Source organism: Eucalyptus grandis, chromosome 3 (assembly GCF_016545825.1).
Source record: "Eucalyptus grandis isolate ANBG69807.140 chromosome 3, ASM1654582v1, whole genome shotgun sequence".
Taxonomy (NCBI): Eukaryota; Viridiplantae; Streptophyta; class Magnoliopsida; order Myrtales; family Myrtaceae; genus Eucalyptus; species Eucalyptus grandis.
Window position 1 is genome coordinate 68680905 of NC_052614.1, and position 20390 is coordinate 68701294.

Below are 20390 nucleotides of genomic sequence, written 5' to 3' on the forward strand. Positions count from 1 at the left end.
CCTTGAACACTTTCGTACACTGTTCCAAAAGTACCCCTGCCCAGTTCTTCTTTGAATTTATCTGTTGCTTCTTGAAGCACCTGATAGGTGAAAGTTGGCATGCCTGTGGCTTGGTTGATCTGGACTGGTCGTGAAAATTTAGAACCTCTAGATCGGAAGCTTTTATAAATTAAATAGCTAAAGAGGAGTAAAAGCAAGTTCAAAAACATAGAACTACTCAACAACACTGATTCGATGATTACCAGAGTTGAGTTCTTGTTCTTCTTCTGGCCGTTTCCTGGAGATGTCAAAGTTGAGTTATCTATCCTGACCTTGATCAGAGCTTTTCCACCCACACTTGGATCCATCCTACCATTGAAAAAAGGTTTCTTCTTTTTCCAGCAATTTCCATCTTGAAAAACAGTGACTGCACAAAAACAATCAGCCAAGCAAGCCTCTCAGCACCAGTCCTCGGTTTGTGACGCACTAAGCTCGTAATCATATCGTGGCCAGTGTGTATTGAGCATGTCACGCAAAGCAAACTGGTCCTTTTTAGGCCTACTTCCATCACAACTCTAGGATACGAAGTCTTGTCTGCATCCGTTAATCTCGTTCATCGAATCTAACATAGTATATCCAGGTGCACATTGGCATCAGGGCCTTTGAATCCGATCGTCTCCATAAGTACAGTAGCTGTTGAAGCCACAAACTCCGGGACCGGTATCTCGTGTGATCCTCATGCATATATTTGAAGGGACCGAGGAAGAGACCGTCGGCTAGCCCATCGCCCAGCTGGAACTCGAATATGCCGTCTTAGGGTGGACATACTGCCAGAAGACCCCGCCATATTCAAGATCGCTCTTTTGTAAAATCCGGAGGCGGGGATGGTGTCTGAGGCGACGATATTGAGTACCGTTCATTCCTAGCGTGAGGACGTAGACCTGACCACTTTGATTGAATATAAGTGGTAGTCAGTACCCAGGGCGTTGCTAATCTAGTAAGCATTTGAGATGAGCGGCTCAGTTGGGGTATGAAGTGGAATCTCCTAGCGGAGTCATTGAGGACATGAAGCAATGACAAAATTGAGGACAAATCTTCAATAACCTGGGGAGATTGAGGTGTGAGCATTAGGCTTCATCAATTGATTCAAGTGGAAGATGTCAATTATGTGGAAAAGTTGTCGATCGGCTATTGAGACATCAACACACATGTTTATTGTTGATCCAAGACTACTAATAGACTATCTAACAATCGAAGGCTATTCTGGACAATTTCTTTTGTTGTTTGGTGATCTTCAAAGATGTCCATTAGACTGCCCAAGGAGACGAACGAATTTATAGTCTATTTTAATTACTTTGCATCTAGTCAAGTGTCATTAGGAAGTCTTAAGTGTGTTGTAGTTTTCAAGGAGCCAAAGTTCAAGTTTCTAGTCTTAAGGGTGTTGTAGTTTTCAAAGAGCCAAAGTTCAAGTTTGTAGATGTTTTAATGCATTGTCTAGATCCTAGGTCATTATTGTGCTTTTCTAATTCCTATGTCTTTAATTGATTAGATAGTTTCTCGTGTTTAATGTTTAGTCTATTTCCTATGTAATTATCTCTCTATATAATAAGGCGAATTCTCATATGTAAAACATTGAATTTTGAGTGTACGAATTTTTGAGATTTTCCTCTTTATGAGCAAATATCTTTGGAGAGTGGATTACCCCCGTCTTTGTATCCTTCAAAGGTGGATTCTTCCTCAAGGTGAGCCAAAGAAGCACTATATCCTTGGTTGATGGTTTTCATGTAGGCCTTGGTGATGAGCTTTTTCAATCCTGAAGTCGTGTAACAACTCTCTCACCCATCTTGCAACCGTATCAGATATCATTTGAACTCGTACATCATTAAGACGGTGATTAGCAAATATTCACCTCGGGGAGTATTTTTATTTCTAAGTAGCATCATAAAAAATCCCAGGGAGAGTGAACCAAGTCGTGGCCTAACCAGATGAAGATGACATTGGGCCACATGCTCTTAAATTAAGCATTCATTGGACAAGGAGGAAAGTATATGCATTGAATGGAATGGCCTCATGCATGCATGCAAAGGGAACAAGCTCATAATTGTCTAGCAAATTTCTGCTTCGCCAAGTGCATGAATAGGAGCAGTCATCTACTTCTATGAAATTGTCGCAAGCAGACTTTTCCAAAGCGAAACAACCGAAAGACAGAAGACCCTTGACCAAAACATCCTCCGTTCCATCGAATTGAGAATATGGCATGGAAAAGATAGCGAAAGCGTCAGCAGATGCCATAGCTGACAAAGACAAACATGTAATTGAACCCATTAAGCTGCTGGTGCAGATCGATCGTTAGATTTGGATCTCCGAGGTCTTTTCATTGTCTTGTCTCAGTGTATTTTCCAGTTCCGTCCTGTTTGGACCCGTTATGGAATGGCTTTGACTATAGCTTGCTGCTTTGTTTATACAAGATCTCCAATGATCATATGGAAAGGAATACGTATTGCTTAGAAAAATTGTCTACATTGTGTTGCTTCTCGCTAATTCTCAATAGATGCATCGAGAAGAAAGATCGTTTGATTATGCTTCCAACTACGTGATTTGCGGACTGGGATTTCCTTGGTCTATAAGAAGTTGGTTTCCAAGAGGAAGTGAGTGTCCTTCGTATAAATAAAAAAGCAGCAGAACTATTGAAATTGGGATTCCAGATCACCGATCCACGACCTGAAGATCGGCAAGTTTCATATGCTTCTCATCATCTAATTTAGTAGATAAGGTCCGTTTTGCTTAGATCAATTTAAATTCTCTTTCACTGTGTCAAATGCAATTTTAGTGAAGCAAAATCGTCGATGAAAATGCTTAGATGGAGCCACATTAGTTTTTACCATGACATGCAGGGATATGATCCACATAGAATTCCTAGGTGATTCAACAGAATAATGCCTGTGACTTTAAATTTTTCGGCGACTGATTCTGCATTATTTGATATATAGTTACTTGGTCACTCAAACATCGAAGTCTCTCAATTAATGCATGCGGCCTCGCATGCAATTCCTTTTGCGACAATTGTCAACCCGTTTTCTCTTGGATACATGCGAGGGAATGTTAAGCTTGACTGATGATTTAGCTTATTTAAGTGGGATCCATGCAAATTATGAAATTTTTTTATTCGGCGTAATAGCACTAACAGACAATACAAGTACTTTTCATGATTACAGCGACAACAATTTTCTTAATAAGCAAAATCATACTGAACTGATAAAAGAGCTTGAAACTGGAGGTATTGGGACTTCAACAGCTCCTTCCAACATCTGAGTGATTTTCTTCATGGTTGGCCTCAAAGACGGGTCTTCCTGGATGCACCACAATGCTGTCATCACAAATCTTCCCACCCTCTTTATGTCACTCGATGCCTCATCATCGCTTTCCACTAGCTTAAGTATGCTCCCGTCGTGGTAGCAGTCATATGCCCAGTCAACCAGCACAATTTGAGCTTCAATTTCTGATTCTGGCTTGTAGTTCTTTCTACAACAGATGAGCTCTACCAACAAAATGCCGAAGCTGTAAACGTCTACCTTGGTTGAAATAGGCATATTCCTGAACCATTCTGGCGCTAAATAACCTCTGGTTCCTTTGACTCCAGTGGTGGTTCGTGTTTGGTTCGCCATCAAGAGCTTAGCTAACCCAAAGTCTGATATTTTTGCTGTAAGAGAGCCATCAAGAAGAATATTTTGCGGCTTGATGTCACAATGGATTATATGCCTGGTGCAATCATCGTGCAAGTAAGAGAGGCCCCGTGCAACATCGCAGGCAATTTCTATTCTTCTGTACCAGCTGGGCCTTGAAGCACCAAATAGGAAATCTGCCAAAGTGCCTTTGCTCATGAGCTCATACACCAGAAGTCGGTGTTGACCTTCATTGCAGTATCCAAGCAACTGAACTAAGTTCTTGTGGTTAGTTTGGCCAATTGCAATCACTTCTCTTTCAAACTCCTTTTCGCTTTCTCCAGTCCTTGTTGCCAGCAATTTTACTGCCACAAAGTTTGTATACTCGGATCTGAGAACACCTTTGTACACCGTTCCAAAAGCACCCTTACCTAGTTCTTCTTTGAATTGATTTGTTGCTTCTTGAAGCTCTTGATAAGTGAAAGTCTGCATACCTGTGGCTTGGTTGATCTGGACTGGTCGTGATAACTTAGAATCCCTAGATCGGAAGCTTCTATAAATTAAATAGGTAATGAGGAGTAGAAGCAAGTTCACAAATACAGAGCTACTCAACAGCACCGATCCGATGATAATCAGAGTGGAATTCTTGTTTCCATTTCCCGTAGATTTTGAAGTCGAGTTATTTATCCTGACCTTTATCAGAGCTTTTCCAATCTCACTAGGATCCATCCTTCCATTGGAAAGAGGGAGCTTCTTTTTCCAGCAAGTTTTGCCGCTGAAAATAGCAACTGCGCAAAAACAATCAGCCAAGCAAACCTCTCTGCACCTGTCCTCGGTTTGTGCCGCAGTACGCTCGTAGTCATACATTGGCCAGTTTGTATGGAACATTTCATGTAAAGCGAACTGGTCTGTTTCAGGCCTACTTCCATCACAACTCTGCGGTACGAAGTCCTGTCTGCATCCGCTCATCTCATTTGTTGAATCTAACAGAGTATATCCGGGTGGGCAGAGGCATCGGGGCCTCTGATCGTCTCCAAGAACACAGTAGTTGTTGAACCCACAAGCTCCAGAACCCATAGTTTGACTGATGCTTTTGCATATATTTGGAGGGACCGGGGAAGAGACCATCGACCAGACCATTGCTCGGCCAGAACTCGAATTTGCCAGCTTGGGGTAGACATATTGCCTGAAGACCCCGTCGTATTCAAGGATTGCTCTTTGGTAAAACTCACTGGTCGGGACGGTGTCTGAGGTGATGAGTTTGAGCAATGTTCCATTCCTAGCCGTGAGGTAGACCTGACCACTTTGATTGAATATCAATCGGAAGCCGCTATCTTTGGTGTTGCTGACCCAGTAAGTATCTGAGGCAACCCACGGGTCACGAGTGGCATAGAATGCGAGATTTCCATCATCTCCTAGCTTGAAGTGGAATCTCCCGGTGGAGTAATTCATTTCGGAGTAGCGAGCGTTAACTTTAGTCCCTTGATCTAACTGTTGCGTAGGCAGCATTGTGTCGGTCGGTTGGCTGAACGTCTCCCACAAGTTGACATAGTTCTGGCCGACTAGGACAAAGTTCCCCATGTCGAGCATGCTTGCATAAGCTACGCCAGCGACAGTCGGGCTAGGAGACCACAACTCTCCTCCATTCGGGTCAGCGAGCACCAATCGGCCGTTGGCAGTCAACTGGATCTTCGAACCTTCTGGTGCTAAATTATCGCCATTCGCCGACCAGACGATGGTCTTGTCCTCTACCTTCTCAAACCATATCGCCAGCAAATGAGCCCCTTGTCCCATTTTCCGGAACCCAATGGCAAACTCGCCTGACGGCGACAGCCAGGAAGAGTTCCGGTCATCCGCTGTTAACAAGGAGCCCAAGGTGAGGTTGCCGTTGGTCTGAGCTTTGGTGGAAAGTGGAAGGGTAACAAGCAGCAGAAGGATACGGAGCATCACTGAAGCCATATGAGATGGAAACTTAAGGTGCTCCTTGCGTCGAGCTACTGCAGCCTCAAGGATGAATACCAGCGCTCTTTATAGAATTCGAGTGTGTCTCTTATCGCCCGTCAACAAGATTATAAATCCACCACCTCGACATCTAGCAGTAGATGAGCAACTGTTTTACAAGTGAGCCTGTCAAGCAATTAGTAACTTTCTAGTGAAATCATGATGTTATCACCCCTACGTCAAGCAGTGAACTCCTAAGTGCTTTAAAATTTTTCAAGTGGGTTCGTCAAATACGTGGTGAATTTCTAAAGAAGTTGATAATTTATTATTTCACCAGTTGTAACTTATTAAGCTAAAAGCAAGCTTACGTTGGTAAATTACTACTTTCATGGTCCGTAATTGTACGGGTGATCTCCAAAGACAACCTCCTAAATAAGTTAAGTAAGACCTTCGGCAAATTTCATACTTCTTGTGAGACTTACTAACTTGAGAGAGCAGACACGTTGCTAAATTTACTGGTACTTACTAACTTTAATGGGGAAGGTTTACAATTTAAGATTGAATTTGGTGTTAGTAAATCTCTCAAATTGTTGGCAACTTATTATGCTAAAAGCGGGCCTACATTGGTGAGTTACATATTCCCATAGTAAGTTAATAACCAAGGTTATATTTCCAATGGCAAATTCCTTACTTTCTTAGTAACTTACCAACTTATAGCGAGACTCATGTTGGTAATTTATCAGATTCACTCTTAAGTTACTAATTTTACTGCTAAGTTTTTAACTTTGAGCGATAATTTCCTAAGAAATGTGGTAATTTACTCTTGCATTTAATGTTGGTGAATTGCTAACTTTGTAAACTTGGACCGACAAGCTACATGATATTACCAACAAGACTTATAAATTTTAATCATATTAGAAAAGTGCCGTGCGCGGAAACATGATTGGAGTTAGCGTGTTTCTTTATTTCTCCGTACGTGGAAATTTAGAAAAAGGCAGGTCTGCTTGGGCGGATCCATTAATCTTCGGTCGTGACCCAGAAATTTCCCAAGGGGAAACAGACAAATTTAGAAGACTTTGACCGAAACATCTTTTAGGTTTAGAGGAGGAGATTTTGGGAGTGGAAAATGTTTTTCTTTGACCAAAATACAAAGGATTCGATTCCTGTGGAAATCAAAGCGATCACTGATCACTTCGTGGAAATTGAACGTTTCAATGCGCGTACGTACGTGGAAATTTTGCTGTGGTGTCCCCCATCAAGCGTGCATGCAGTCAGTGGATGTGATTGTGAACCGTCTAATTTTGACTTTAATCAGATCGCTAATGGACTTCACAAGAAAAAACAACACTCCTAATCAATCCCCCCCCGCGACCCGCAAAACGTATACAGCACACCTAACACTACCCTGACAACTGACACGTCAGCACACGCTCGCCACACTGTCCGGTACTCTCCCTCCATTGTCGTCTTCCGCAGGGAAATATAGAAATGCAGGAGATGGCGAAGTGAGTGTCCCCTTCTGTATGAATAAAAAAAAGCAGCAGAGCTATTGAGATTGGGATTTCCGGACACCCGCTGCACGCCTTGAGGATCGGCAACTTTCATACGGCTCTCATCATCTAATTTAGCAGAGAAGATCTATTTTGCTTGGGTCAGGTTGAAACACTGTTCTACTGCGTCGAATGCAATTTTAATGAAGCAAAATCGTCGATTGAAAAATGCTTTGATGGAGCCACATTAGTTTTTCCCGTGACATACAGGGATATGATCCGCATAGAATTCCGAAGAGATCCAACACAAGAATGCCCGTGACTTTAAATTTACCAGTGACTGTTTCTGCATCATTTCATATAGTTACTTGATCATTCAACATGTTCTCTCTTGGATACTTGAGAGGGAATGTTAGGCTTGAGTAAGATCTAGCCATTTTAAGTGGGATCCATGTGAGGACATCATGAAAAAGTTTAATCTGGCGTAATAGCAATTACAGACAATACGGATAATTTCCATGATTACATACATTAGTTGTCTTAATAAGCAAAATCATATTGAACTGATAAAAGAGCTTGGATCCGGGGGGACTGAGACTTCAACAGCTCCTTCCAACATCTGAGTGATTTTCTTCATGTTTGGCCTCAAAGCCGGGTCTTCCTGGATGCACCACAATGCTGTCATCACAAATCTTCTCACCCTTCTCATGTCACCTGATGCCTCTTCGTCGCCCTCCACCAGTACAAGCACACTCCCATCACGGTAGCAGTCATAAACCCAGTCGACCAACACAATTTGAGCTTCCGTTTCCCCTTCTGGCTCAAAGTTCTTTCTGCAGCAGATGAGCTCGACCAACAAAATGCCGAAGCTGTAAACATCTACTTTGCCAGAAATAGGCATATTCCTAAACCATTCAGGCGCTAAATAACCTCTAGTTCCTTTGATCCCTGTGGTGGTTCGTGTTTGGTTTGCCATCAAGAGCTTAGCTAATCCAAAGTCTGATATTTTTGCAGCGAGATAGCCATCAAGAAGAATATTTTGCGGCTTGATGTCGCAGTGGATTATATGCCTAGTGCAATCGTCATGCAAGTAAGCAAGGCCCCGCGCAACACCACAGGCAATTTCTATTCTTTTGTACCAGCTGGGCCTTGAAGAGCCAAAAAGAAAATCTGCCAAACTACCGTTGCTCATGAATTCATACACCAGTAATCGGTGTTGACCCTCATTGCAGAATCCAAGCAACTGCACTAAGTTCTTGTGGTTAGTTTGGCCAATTGCACTCACTTCTCTTTCAAACTCCTTTTCGCTTTCTCCGGTCCTTGTTGCCAACATTTTTACTGCCACAAAGTTTGTATCCTCGGATCCGAGAACACCTTTGTACACTGTTCCAAAGGAACCTCTACCTAGTTCTTCTTTGAATCCATCTGTTGCTTCTTGAAGCTCTTGATAATTGAAAGTCCGCATGGGCGCAGTTTGGTTGATCTGGACTGGTCGTGAAAACTTAGAATCCCTAGATCGGAAGCTTTTATAAATTAAATAGCTAATGAGGAGTAGAAGCAAGTTAAAAAACACAGAACTACTCAACAACACTGATCCGATGATCACCAGAGTTGAGTTCTTGTTCTTCTTTTGGCCGTTTCCTGTAGATGTCAAAGTCGAGTTTTCTATCCGGACCTTGATCAGAGCTTTTCTATCCACACTAGGATCCATCCTACCATTTATAAGAGGGTTCTTCTTTTTCCAGCATTGTTCGTTTGCGAAAATAGCAACTGCGCAAAAACAATCAACCAAGCAAGCCTCTCGGCACTGGTCCTCGGTTTTTGATGTGACAACCTCGTAATCAGAGTACGGCCAGTCTGCATTGAGCATGTCATGCAAAGCAAACTGGTCTTTTTCAGGCCTACTTCCATCACAACTCTGTGATACGAAGTCCTCTCTGCATCCGTTCATCTCATTCGTCGAATCTAACAAAGTATATCCAGGTGGGCAGTGGCATAGGGGCCTCTGAATCTTATCGTCTCCAAGAGTACAGTAGCTGTTGAAGCCACAAGCTCCAGTACCGGTATCTCGATTCATGCTCGTGCATATATTTGGAGGGACCGGGTAAGAGACCATTGACCAGCCCATTGCCCAGCCAGAACTCGAATTTGCTGTCTTAGGGTGGACATATTGCCTGAAGACCCCGTCATACTCGAGGATCGCTCTTTGGTAAAATCCGCCGGTTGGAACTTCGTCTGAGGTGACGCTATGGAGTACTGTTCCATTCCTAGCCGTGAGGTACACCCGACCACTTTGATTGAATATCAACTGGAAGCCGATACCTACGGTGTTGGTAGCCCAGTATGCATCTGAGACGACCAGCGGGGTGGGAGTGGCATAGAGTACAAGATTTCCGTCATTTTGCAGTATGAAGAGGAATCTCCCAGCGGAATAATTCATTTCTGAGTAGCGAGCGTTGACTTTAGTCCCTTGATCCAACTGTTGTGTTGGCAGTATCGTATCTGTCGGATGGCTGAATGAATCCCACAAGTTGACGTGGCTTGCACTCGCTAGGATGAAGTTCCCCGTGTCGAGCATGGCCGCATACGCTAAGCCAGTGCCGTTCAGGCTAGAAGACCACAGCTCTCTCCCTCTTGGGTCAGTAAGCACTAGCCCATCGGTGGTCAACTGGACTTTCGAACCTTCAGGCGCTAGATCACCGCCATTTGCCGACCAGACTATGGTCTTGTCCTCTATCTTCTCGAACCATATAGCCAACAAATGAGCTCCTCTTCCCATTCTCCGGAACCCGAAGGCGAACTCGCCCAACGGCGACAGCAAGGAAGAGTTACGGTCGTTCGCTGTCAACGAGGAGCCCAAGGTCAAGTTGCCGTGGGTCTGAGCTTCGGTGGAAAGGGGAAGTGGAGCGAGTACAAGAAGGATTCCTAGTATAACTGAAGCCATGTTTGATGAAATAGGCGTGCTCCTTGAGTTGAGCTACTTCGGCCTTAAGGATGAAACCAGCGTTCTTATTGAGATTCCCTATTTTCCAAGCTACCGGAGTCTCTCCCGTACGTCCCGTCGTTCACGGCGGGTGAGAGAGGCGACCATTCCTCCTCCGCTTTGATGCGATTGCTCCTCCTTTTCTCCATAGCAAGTTTGAACCAAAGTTGTGGACAGCCTTTGCCCATGTCAACACATATATCTATCACTATCTTTGACCAAAACAAAACACATATATCTATCTAGAATAATGATTTTACCATATGGTCTGAAGTTTTATAAAAGCTCCATCTGTAATAAAAGGAAATGATTGATCAAAATATAAGGTGATATTCGTAAATATATTTTATTAATCAACCTTTTCTTTTTTGTAGTAATAGACCATTTAGAAGTGTATGATGAGCATCCAATTTTCGCAATTTGATCTTTCTTTTGTTTTTCGTTATTGAGGCCTTTTTTTTTTTTTTCCTTTTTACATTATCTTGTTTCTTTTTTCTTAAAGTATCTTATTAGTTCCATTACTATTTTCATCAACATTTAAATAAAACTAATTTATGATAGTATCATTGATATTGATTTTTTTCGGATTATAATTTTTAGCCAAATTTATATTTTCTCTATTTTCTTTGTTTTTCACTTCTTTGTTTTTTTTTTTTTTTTTTTTTATAGAAATTAATACCGAAAGAACTTGTCAAATTTAGAATAAGGCGACTCTGCTCCATAAGCTTGCCAGGGACCCGGACATTTCGAGGAAGGCACAAATTTGGAAGACTTTGACCGAACGTCGTCGTACAGGAGACTTTATGGGATGAAAGGGATGCAAGAGGATGGCCCTTATATCACGTTGGTAAACTCCATTAAGCTAAAAGCAGGCCACTAATTTTGCAAGTAATTTGTTAATTTCAACGGTAAAATTTTGTTTCATCAATACATTATTAAGTTACCGATTTCAATGGTGGAGCTTTTTCTAAATATTGATTAATTAATAAAAATACTTATAAAATTTAAAAGGGAAATGATGCCCTCGACTCATAAAAGAAAATGATGTATCGAATCTGTAGTCATTTAAAAAAATATATATATAATCGATTCATCTATCATTTTATTTTGTAGATATATTTTTCTCCATTTTCTTTATATTTCCACATAAAACAATGGTGAAAAAGCTATTGCCATAAACAAGATGACAAAAAACTTTTACCCCTTAAACGGCATGTACCTTGCGCGCGCTAACAGAATGGAGTAACAATTTTAAAGTTCAAGGGCAAATATATACTATTGCAAAGTTCGAGAGAGATTTGAGTAATTTCTTCATGATTTTCTTTTCAACAGAAAATTTGCCACTTTATTAGAAATTTACTAACTTGTAACTTGTAAGGACTTACGTGGTAACTTACTAATTTCATTGCTACAATTTAGTTTTAAATGGTCAATTTATAAATAATTGGACAACTTGCGTTCCACTTGAAATTGGTATTACTACCTTATAAGCGGACCTATATGGTAAGTTATTAATTTATATGAAAATTATAAATTTCACCACTAAATTTTTGTTTTGAGTAATAAATTTCTAAAAAAGAGTTAATGATTTATCATTGCATTTATTGCTGGTAAATTGCTACCATTGTTAGTGCATTACCACATCAGTTGACTAAGAAGTCCCCAGTTACGTGATTTTATCAATAAAATTTGGAATCACTGATCATATAAAGAAAAAGTATAATCACAGAAATTTGTTGGTTTTTCGGCAGACATTTCAATATAATTCAGCTATCTATTATACATGTTGAGGTGCACGTGTGAGGGTGTTAGAACTTAGATGAAAGAAGTATCACGTCATGGATGTGGTATATTACGGAGCAGTTAATAAATTCTAGTTACCTTATCGTTTAATTGACTTAACATTTTTAATGAAGGTAGATACAATTGAATATGTTAACGGGCTCGTATTTGGGCTTCCCCTTTAGTTATCTCTTTAGGTGAAGGTTACATACTTCTATTTGCGTGTCCCTAGCAATATCTAAAACTAATGCAATTTGGAAATTGCTTGGCAATTGTATCTACATGATCTGTAAAATTGTTGCTTACTTTCACCGGAAATGGCATTTCCTCTTGTGGATTTTCATGCTGCTGTTGATGCAAATCTTTGAACTATGCCATTTTGCAAGTGGAAACATGTATATAAAACGATCTTGTAGATAGCTGTTTTTACCATGATAAAAGTCGCCTTACTTGTTCACCGTTATAAGTTTCCTGTAAAAGTTGAGAGGCAATTTTTTAATCCAGTTGAACTGTTTATAATTTACCAATGAGAGAACGATGCTGCTCTCAAATCTAATATCCACCGGTAGAAGCATTTTTCAATTTAGGTTAAATGGCAAGAATAGTCCATGATCTTAGAGTTACTAATTTCACTACTAAGTTTTTCATTTTGAGTGGTAAATTATATTTTACTTGAAGTTGGCTGGGAAGTTCCTTACTCCGCTGGTAACTTATTATCTTATAAGCAGATCTATGTCGATATGTTATTAATTTCACCGGTCAGCTATTAAATTTATTGCTGAGTTATTATTTTGAGTGATAAATTCCTAAGAAAAACTGCTAATATTGTCTGTAAATTGCCATCCGTTGCTTGTACCACCATCATATGATATTGCCAAGGAAACTTATAATTTATTATTCATATTAGACAAGTACCGTGCGCGGAGATTTATTGACAAGCGGAATATTATAATTATAGGTGATTGGAGCAAGCTTATGTCGGAATTTCAATGGCCAGCAGCGCAAACTTAGCAAACTTAGAACAAGACAAGTCTGCTTGGGCGTGGCCCTTAAGCTTGCCATGACCCAGAAATTTTCCAAGGAGAAACAGACACATTTGAAGACTTTGACCAAAGCATCTTTTTATGTTTGGTGGAGATTTTATGAGATGAAAATGATAGAAAAGAAGGCAGAGACCGCAGTTGATTCAAGTCACTTCATGGAAATTGAATGTTTCGATCATAATCACAGATGCTCGAATGTAGGCGGAAAATTTGCAGTGGTGTCCCCCATCAAACATGTGCTCATTGGATGTGATATGAGGTGTTGTGATGATCGAATGCTTAGACTGCAATGAGTCATGTGCAGCTCGGAGAGGAATGGTTACATTAACAGCGAATCTACATGACTCCGCAGATGCTCTACCAAAATTGCATACAGGAGCTAATAAAAATAAAGATAAGTGCATAAAAAATCAACAAAAATGTAATCGAGTATTAAAACTTTCATAAGAGTGCAATTAAGTCCTAAAATTTGTCAAAATTGTGCAATCAAGTCTTTTCCAATATGGCTGGCAGAAAACACTAAAATGATTTTTCATTGTTGTTCAAAAGAGAGGCGTTGATGTAGTTGCCACATCATCCATTTTAGTAAAAACTATATTAAAATATATTAAAAACCAAATTTTCTATGTTAAAATTAATAAGTAAATAATTATTTTCGAAATTTTAGAGAAATAAAAATCTGAAAAAGGAAGAAGGAAGAACCGATTTTGTTTTTTAATTTTTCGAGAAGGGCATTTGCCTCCATCATTTTTGCGTTTGGCTACTTCGCTTCACAACCGTAACTAGTGAGATGGTTAACGTGGCAACCTCATTAGCAACTCTTTCTTCGAAAATTGATAATAATAAAAAAAATCACGTAGCTTTTTTTATTAGCTAAATTAAACGGAGCTGATAGAGCAATTTAATTGAAATAGTTTGATAAGTATTAAGACTTGATTTAATTTTTTGAAAGTTTTAAACTCAACTACCTTTCCAATAACTTTTAAGACTTTTTGCTCACTTATTCCATAAAAATATAGAGCCTTTAGAGATCATACAAGATCAATGAAGTATCAAGTCAAGAACTTGATATAATCTTATGGACAACCGTTTAGTTAATATTTCCATAGTAAGTTAATAACCAAGGTCATATTTCCAATGGCAAATTCCATGCTTTGTTAGTAACTTACCAACTTGTAGCGAGACCTATGTTGGTAATTTAGCAAATTCACTCTTAAGTTACTAATTTCACTACCAAGTTTTTATATTGAACGATAATTTCTTAAGAAAGGTAATAATTTGATCTTGCACTTAATGTTGGCAAATTGCTAACATTGTCTGTAAATTACCACTAGTTGGTTGGAACCTGGATCGACAAGTTATATGATATTACCAACAAGATTTATAAATTTTAGTCATATTAGAAAAGTGCCGTTCATGGAAGTAGGCGTGTTTCTTAATTTTTCCGTACATAGAAATCTAGATAAGGATTTTGCTAGCATAACATTTTTTAGGCTTTTGTGAGAATAATAGCTTGTTGTAAGTCACAAACTTTTGAAGAGATATGCCCCACAATAATTTATAATTAATTGTTATTTGATTTTTTATGATTCGGAATAGATTATTATTCTTATAATATATTAAAAATAGTCACACAATTATTTTTCTTTAGAAAAAGGCAAGTCTGCCTGGGCAGGGCCATCAAGCTTTGGCCGTGACCCAGAAATTTCCCAAGGAGAAACAGACAAATTTAGAAGACTTCTACCGAAACATCTTTTAGGTTTAGCGGGGAAGATTTTTTGAGTCAAAAATATTTTATTGACAAAAACACAAGGATTTGATTCCTGCGGAAATCAAAGCGATTACAGGTCACTTCGTGGAAGTTGAACGTTTCAATGCGCGTTGTACGTGGAAATTTGCGGTGGTGTCTCGCATCAAGAATGCATGCAGTCAATGGATGTGACTGGGAACCGTGGCGTTGGGGTGATCTAATGCTTGCTGCTTAGACTGCAATCGAGTCTTGTGCAAGCTTGGAGAGGAATGGCTACATCAATGATGGATGAACATAATTGTGCATATATTCTGCACAAATCGCTCTGTTAACTCTATTAAATTTAACTATCGAAAAAAAATTGACGTAGGTTTTTCATTGTTGTTCAAGAGAAGAGGCGTTGATGTGAATGTCACGTCAACCAATTATAAATATATATATATATATATATATATATATATATATATATATATATATATATTAGAAGATATTTAAAGCTATATGTTGTATGTTGCAATTAAAATATAATCAATTGTTTTTTGAAAATTTAGAGAAATAAAAATAGGACAAAAAGAAAAATTGAAGAGAAATCATTCTCGAGAATCGTCTCCATCAATTTTTGCATTTGACCACTTCGTTCTGCCGCCATGGCCAGTGTTGGTTCTTAAGGACACGCTAATGTCAAATCCATTTAGGATATGCTTAGTAATGCTTCTATTACGGAGAACAATTTCTTTTAGAAATAGTCTTTTTTTATTTCTATTCTCTGGAACAATTTTTGAGAAAACAACACATTTGGTAACTACAAAAAAATTTATATTCTTATTAAGCTAAAAGCAAGCTTACGTCGGTAAATTACTACTTTCATAATGGTATCATGAGGACATAAGTCTGAACATATTCATCCTTAGAGTCTGTTTTTGAACATATTTAGCCTTAAAGTCTAGACACAAATGAATAAGTTCAACTTCAGCATAAAATCTATCTTTTGGTTCTTCCAAGTCTAATCTTTGATAATAATTTGTTACTCAATCATTAAATACATTAGTAACCTTTGATATGTTTTGTCATCTTCAAAACAACACAAGTGATTTTCCTAACAAAAGAGACCATCGACCAGCCCATTGCCAAGCCGTAACTCAAATTTGCCATCTTAGGATGGACATATTGCCTGAAGACCCCACCGTATTCAAGGATTGCTCTTTGGTAAAATCCACTGGTTCAAATTGTGTCTGAGGTGAGGATATTGAGTACAGTTCCATTCCTAGACATGAGGTAGACCTGACCACTTTGATTATATATCAACCACAAGCCAATACCTACGATGATGGTAGCCCAATATGCATCTGAGACAACTAGCGGGTTAGGAGTGGCATATAGCACGAGATTTCCGTCGATTTGCAGTATGAAAAGGAATCTCCCAGCATAGTAATTCATTTCGGATTAGTGAGCGTTAAGTTTATTCTCTTGATCTGACCATTGTGTCGGCAGTATCGTATTAGTCGGTTGGCTGAATGTATCCCACAATTTGACGTGGTTCCTGCTCGCTAGGATGAAGTTCCCCTTGTAGTGCATGGCTGCATACACTACGCCATTGCCAGTCAGGCTAGAAGACCACAGCTCTCTTCCTTTTGGGTCGGCAAGCAGTAGTCCACCGTCGGTGGTCACCTGGATTTTCTAACCTCCGGATGCTAGATCATCGCCATTTGCCGACCATACTATGGTTTTGTCCTCTATTTTGTCGAACCATATAGCCAGGAAGAGTTCCTGTCATCCGCTGTTAAGGAGGAGTCCAAGGTTAAGTTGCCGCTGGTCTGAGCTTCAGAGCGGAGGTGGAATGAGCACTAAAAGGATTCCTAATATCGTTGAAGTCATGTTTGATGAAAGTTGCGTGCTCTCTGAGTTGAGCTACTTCGCCTTATGAATGAAACTAGCATTCTTCACAGATTTTCCACTTTGTATGCCCTCGGAGTCTCTCCCACGATTATCATTGATATTAAATATTTCTGAAAGATATATCTTTATAAATTTAATTTTTTTTTTTTTTTTATAGAAATCAATGGTGAAAGAAAATTTTCGAATTTAGAATATAGCGAGTCAGCACCATGAGCTTACCGGGACCCTGATATTTTCTAAGGAATAGCATGAATTTGGAAGACTTTGACCAAACGTCATAAATGTTAAGTTGGAGACTTTATGAGTTATGGAGAAGAAGGCAGGGCCCGTATTTGATTCAATCCCTAAATTCAAGCCGATTACTAATTTTTTTTTTTTTTTATCGAGAAAATACGATATGCTATAAATTACTTAGCCATTGTTTAAGGCGATTACATCAGGAGCATCAAAGCATAATAAATCAAGTAAAGCAGGCGGGGGTTGGAACAGCCAATTGGAGGGAAGAAAATTGCACCGGCAGGCCTTTGCAAGCCAATCAGCGGGCCGGTTTGAAGTTCGACCATAGTGGGCCAGAGAGATGTCCCGGAATGTCTTCATTTTTTCACGGGCCCGGTCCAGAAGAACTTGAGTGCGCCAGTTCACTTCAGTCGCAGAGGAGATCCCTTGCACGAGTGCAGAACAGTCGGTATGTACTTCCAGAGGGAGTTCCGCACGAGTTGCAAGTAGATCTAGGGTTTCCAACAGAGCTAGAGCTTCCGCCTGTTCCGCTGAAGACGCCTCCACTACTTTCGCAAGTCCATCCACCATACAACCTCGGTGATCCCTGCATATGCACGCCACTGCTGCTCTATTTTGTTGATTTCCGCTGGTCTCTGTTTCCACGGCAGTTTGCTCAGCGAAAGAGGCGTCTATATTTACCTTCAGCTTTAGAGGAGGCGGTGGTAGCCATCGATCGGTAAGCGTCCTTTCTTTTTGTTGAGGTTGGGTCTCGGATACCACAGAATCATGGATGACTTGCGCTTGAAAAATGATCTGCTGCGGGTGCAGGGGACGCCGCTCGAATAGGAACAAGTTGCGCCCCTTCTAGATGCACCATAGAACAGCCACAACTTGTTCGAACTTCTTCGCATGGTTAGAGTTGGCTTTAAGTTTGGCGAGCCATTCTTCAAAATGGGTTAACCCATATCTTAATATCTTGATCTGCAGAAATTCGGAATTCCAGATCTGAGTTGTCCATGGACAGAGAAGCAGAAGATGTTCTTCGGTTTCAGTCTCTTTGTTGCAGATGGGGCATATGGGATCCGGTACGATCTTTCTTCTATATAAGTTTTCCCGTGTAGGAAGAGCATTCTGGGAAGCTTGCCAGAGAAAAAATCTAATTTTTGGGATAGTTTTTACTTGCCATATTTGTTTCCATAGATCTGGATTGGTGTGATGCGATGAGGTTGCTGCATGGCCTATGCTTGCTGTATGTTTTCTTACTGTGTGGTAGCCACTTTTCACTGAGTAAAGACCAGAATTGCTGTGCATCCAGACAAGTTTATCTGTCAAATTTGGCCCTCCAATAGGTGTAGCAAGTATTTCCCTAGCGACTCTGTTTTCAAACATCGATTCCACCAGCTGGGTTTTCCATTTGCTGTTGCTAGGTTCAATTAGAGCCTCAACATATTCTGGTTCATTTTCTGTTGCCGGACCTCCAATTGGACCACATGTTATCCATTTGTCTTCTCGGATTGATAGAGTTTTACCATTCCCAACTGAATACATAATGTGTGGCCTGATAGAATCCCTACCCCGAGTTATACTTTGCCATCCCCATGAAGGTCGGGATCCATGTCCAGCTTTCCAGAAATCTCCATGAGGGAAGTAGAGGCCTTTAATCACTCTACTCAATAAAGAGTGGGGGTTTTGTGAAATGCGCCACGCTTGTTTGCCCAACATAGCTGTATTGAGATCGATTAAGTCTTTAAAACCTAAGCCTCCCTCAGTCTTTCTGATTTTCAAAGCTTCCCAACTCTTCCAATGAATTCCAGCCTTTTTACTATTTGTTTTCCACCAAAAACTTGCAATCCTCCTCTCGATAGCTTTGCATATGGAAATAGGAATCTTGAAGATGGCCATGGCGTATTGAGGAATGGCCTGTACAACTGATTTTATCAAGATCTCCTTCCCTGCTTTTGATAACAAATGCTCCTTCCAGCTTTCTAGTTTTCTGTTCACCCTTGCAATTATCCACGCAAACATGTCTTTTTTTTAGCAGCCCCAATCCGTCGGTAGCCCTAGATATTTCCCTGTTTTTGCAATTTCTGGGACTCTCAATTCGTTGGCCATATTGTGCCTCAAAGTTGGTGGACAGCATTTACTGAAATATATACTAGATTTGTTTAAATTGATGGCCTGGCCTGAGGCATAGCAATACTCATGTAGAATAGTTTCCAGATTTTGACACTCTAGGATTGATCCATGGAGGAAAAAGATTGAGTCATCCGCAAAGAGTAAATGTGAGAGAGTGGGACATCTACTGTTCAGCCGGATTCCCCTAATAGTGCCATCTTCAACTGCTTTGCCCATCATATTAGATAGAACATTTGCTACTAAGATGAATAGATATGGAGAGAGAGGATCACCTTGTCGGATTCCACGTGTAGGCTTGAAAGATGGTAAATGCTCCCCATTAAAATTCACACTGAAAGTGACAGTTGAAACGCATTGCATCACCCATTGTACCCACTGAGCGCAGAAACCCATTTTGGTTAGGCATGCACTAAGAAAATCCCATTCGATCCTGTCATACGCCTTCTGCATATCTAGCTTTAAGAGTGCTTGAAACTTCTTCTTTCTGTCCCTGGTTCGTAATCTGTGGAGTACTTCTTGTACCATCAATATGTTGTCTTGTATCAGCCTTCCTTCCACAAATGCACTCTGCTCTTCAGCAATTAGAGTTGGTAGCAAGGGCTTTAATCTATTTGTCAACACTTTTGAGATGATTTTGTAAACGAAATTACACAAGCTAATGGGGCGAAAATGTTCCAACTTTTCTGGGTTTGGGACTTTAGGAATAAGGGTGATAAGCGTGATGTTCATTGCTGGATTGAGATAGCCTGTGTTAAAAAAGTTCTGAATCTCTGTGTGAATATCTTGAGAAATGTCTGGCCAATGAGTTTTGAAAAAGAGGCCATGCATACCATCCGGACCTAGAGCTTTATGGGCTCCTAATTGTTGCATAGCTTGCATAATCTCTTCCATAGAAACAGGTTCTACTAGTCTTTGATTCATTCCCGCATTCACCGAGGTTGGTATTTGTTGTAGAAGGGGCTGAAAGTTGCGTGGCCCCGCTGATTCAAATAACCCTTTGAAGTATGTGTTTGCCAACTCTTTCAGTTGCTGTTCATCTCGCACCCATTCATCTTCGGAATTTTTCAGCATCACAATCTGGTTTCTGGTTCGTCTTTGAATGGTTGTGGCATGGAAAAATTTGGTGTTTTTATCTCCCCAAGCTAACCACTTAATTCTGGATCGCATTCCCCAGTACATTTCTTCTTGTCGCCACAGCAATTCAATTTCTTTTGTGAGTACTTTGATTGCCTTGCTTTCTTGAGGGAGCCCGCTACCATTCATTTGTCTTTGTAGTTCACTATTCAGCCAAGTTAGCCTCTTCTTTGCATTTGAAAATTTGCCTTTGCTCCATTTTACTAACTGATTTGCCACATTCTGCAGTTTTTCAACCACATTGAGCTGGAAGGAATCGGGTTCAGACCAAGTATTCCTAACAAGACTCTTGCATTCCTCCTCCTCTGCCCAAAAGGCTTCATACTTAAAAGTCTTCTTCTTCCTTTGCGTTGGCGGACAAGTAGATAGAATAAT

General features: G+C 40.2%; 3 protein-coding genes across 4 annotated transcripts; 1 reads left to right on the forward strand and 2 right to left on the reverse strand.

Annotated features, from left to right (window-relative positions):
• Positions 1-3154: 3154 nt before the first annotated feature.
• Positions 3155-5588, reverse strand: LOC104440532 (G-type lectin S-receptor-like serine/threonine-protein kinase LECRK3). The gene has a single exon (XM_010053442.3). It carries the CDS (start codon positions 5586-5588, stop codon positions 3222-3224), a length of 2367 nt encoding a protein of 788 aa, XP_010051744.2. The 3' UTR covers positions 3155-3221.
• Positions 5589-7557: 1969 nt separating this feature from the next.
• On the reverse strand, positions 7558-10238 carry LOC120291478 (G-type lectin S-receptor-like serine/threonine-protein kinase LECRK3). Its single transcript, XM_039308883.1, has one exon. It carries the CDS (start codon positions 10014-10016, stop codon positions 7626-7628), a length of 2391 nt encoding a protein of 796 aa, XP_039164817.1. The 5' UTR covers positions 10017-10238; the 3' UTR covers positions 7558-7625.
• Positions 10239-17051: 6813 nt separating this feature from the next.
• LOC120291093 lies at positions 17052-18072 on the forward strand. 2 transcript variants are annotated; one of them, XR_005548934.1, is made up of 3 exons: positions 17054-17481; positions 17574-17657; positions 17733-18072. XR_005548934.1 is itself a non-coding variant. In XM_039308024.1 (2 exons), the coding sequence occupies exons 1-2, from the start codon at positions 17114-17116 to the stop codon at positions 17611-17613; spliced, it is 408 nt and encodes a 135-aa protein (XP_039163958.1). In that variant the 5' UTR covers positions 17052-17113; the 3' UTR covers positions 17614-17691. The 2 variants fall into 2 exon arrangements, 1 of the variants encoding a protein (XP_039163958.1); XM_039308024.1 differs by lacking the exon at positions 17733-18072 and having other exon boundaries at positions 17052-17481; positions 17574-17691.
• The last annotated feature ends 2318 nt before the right edge of the window (positions 18073-20390 follow it).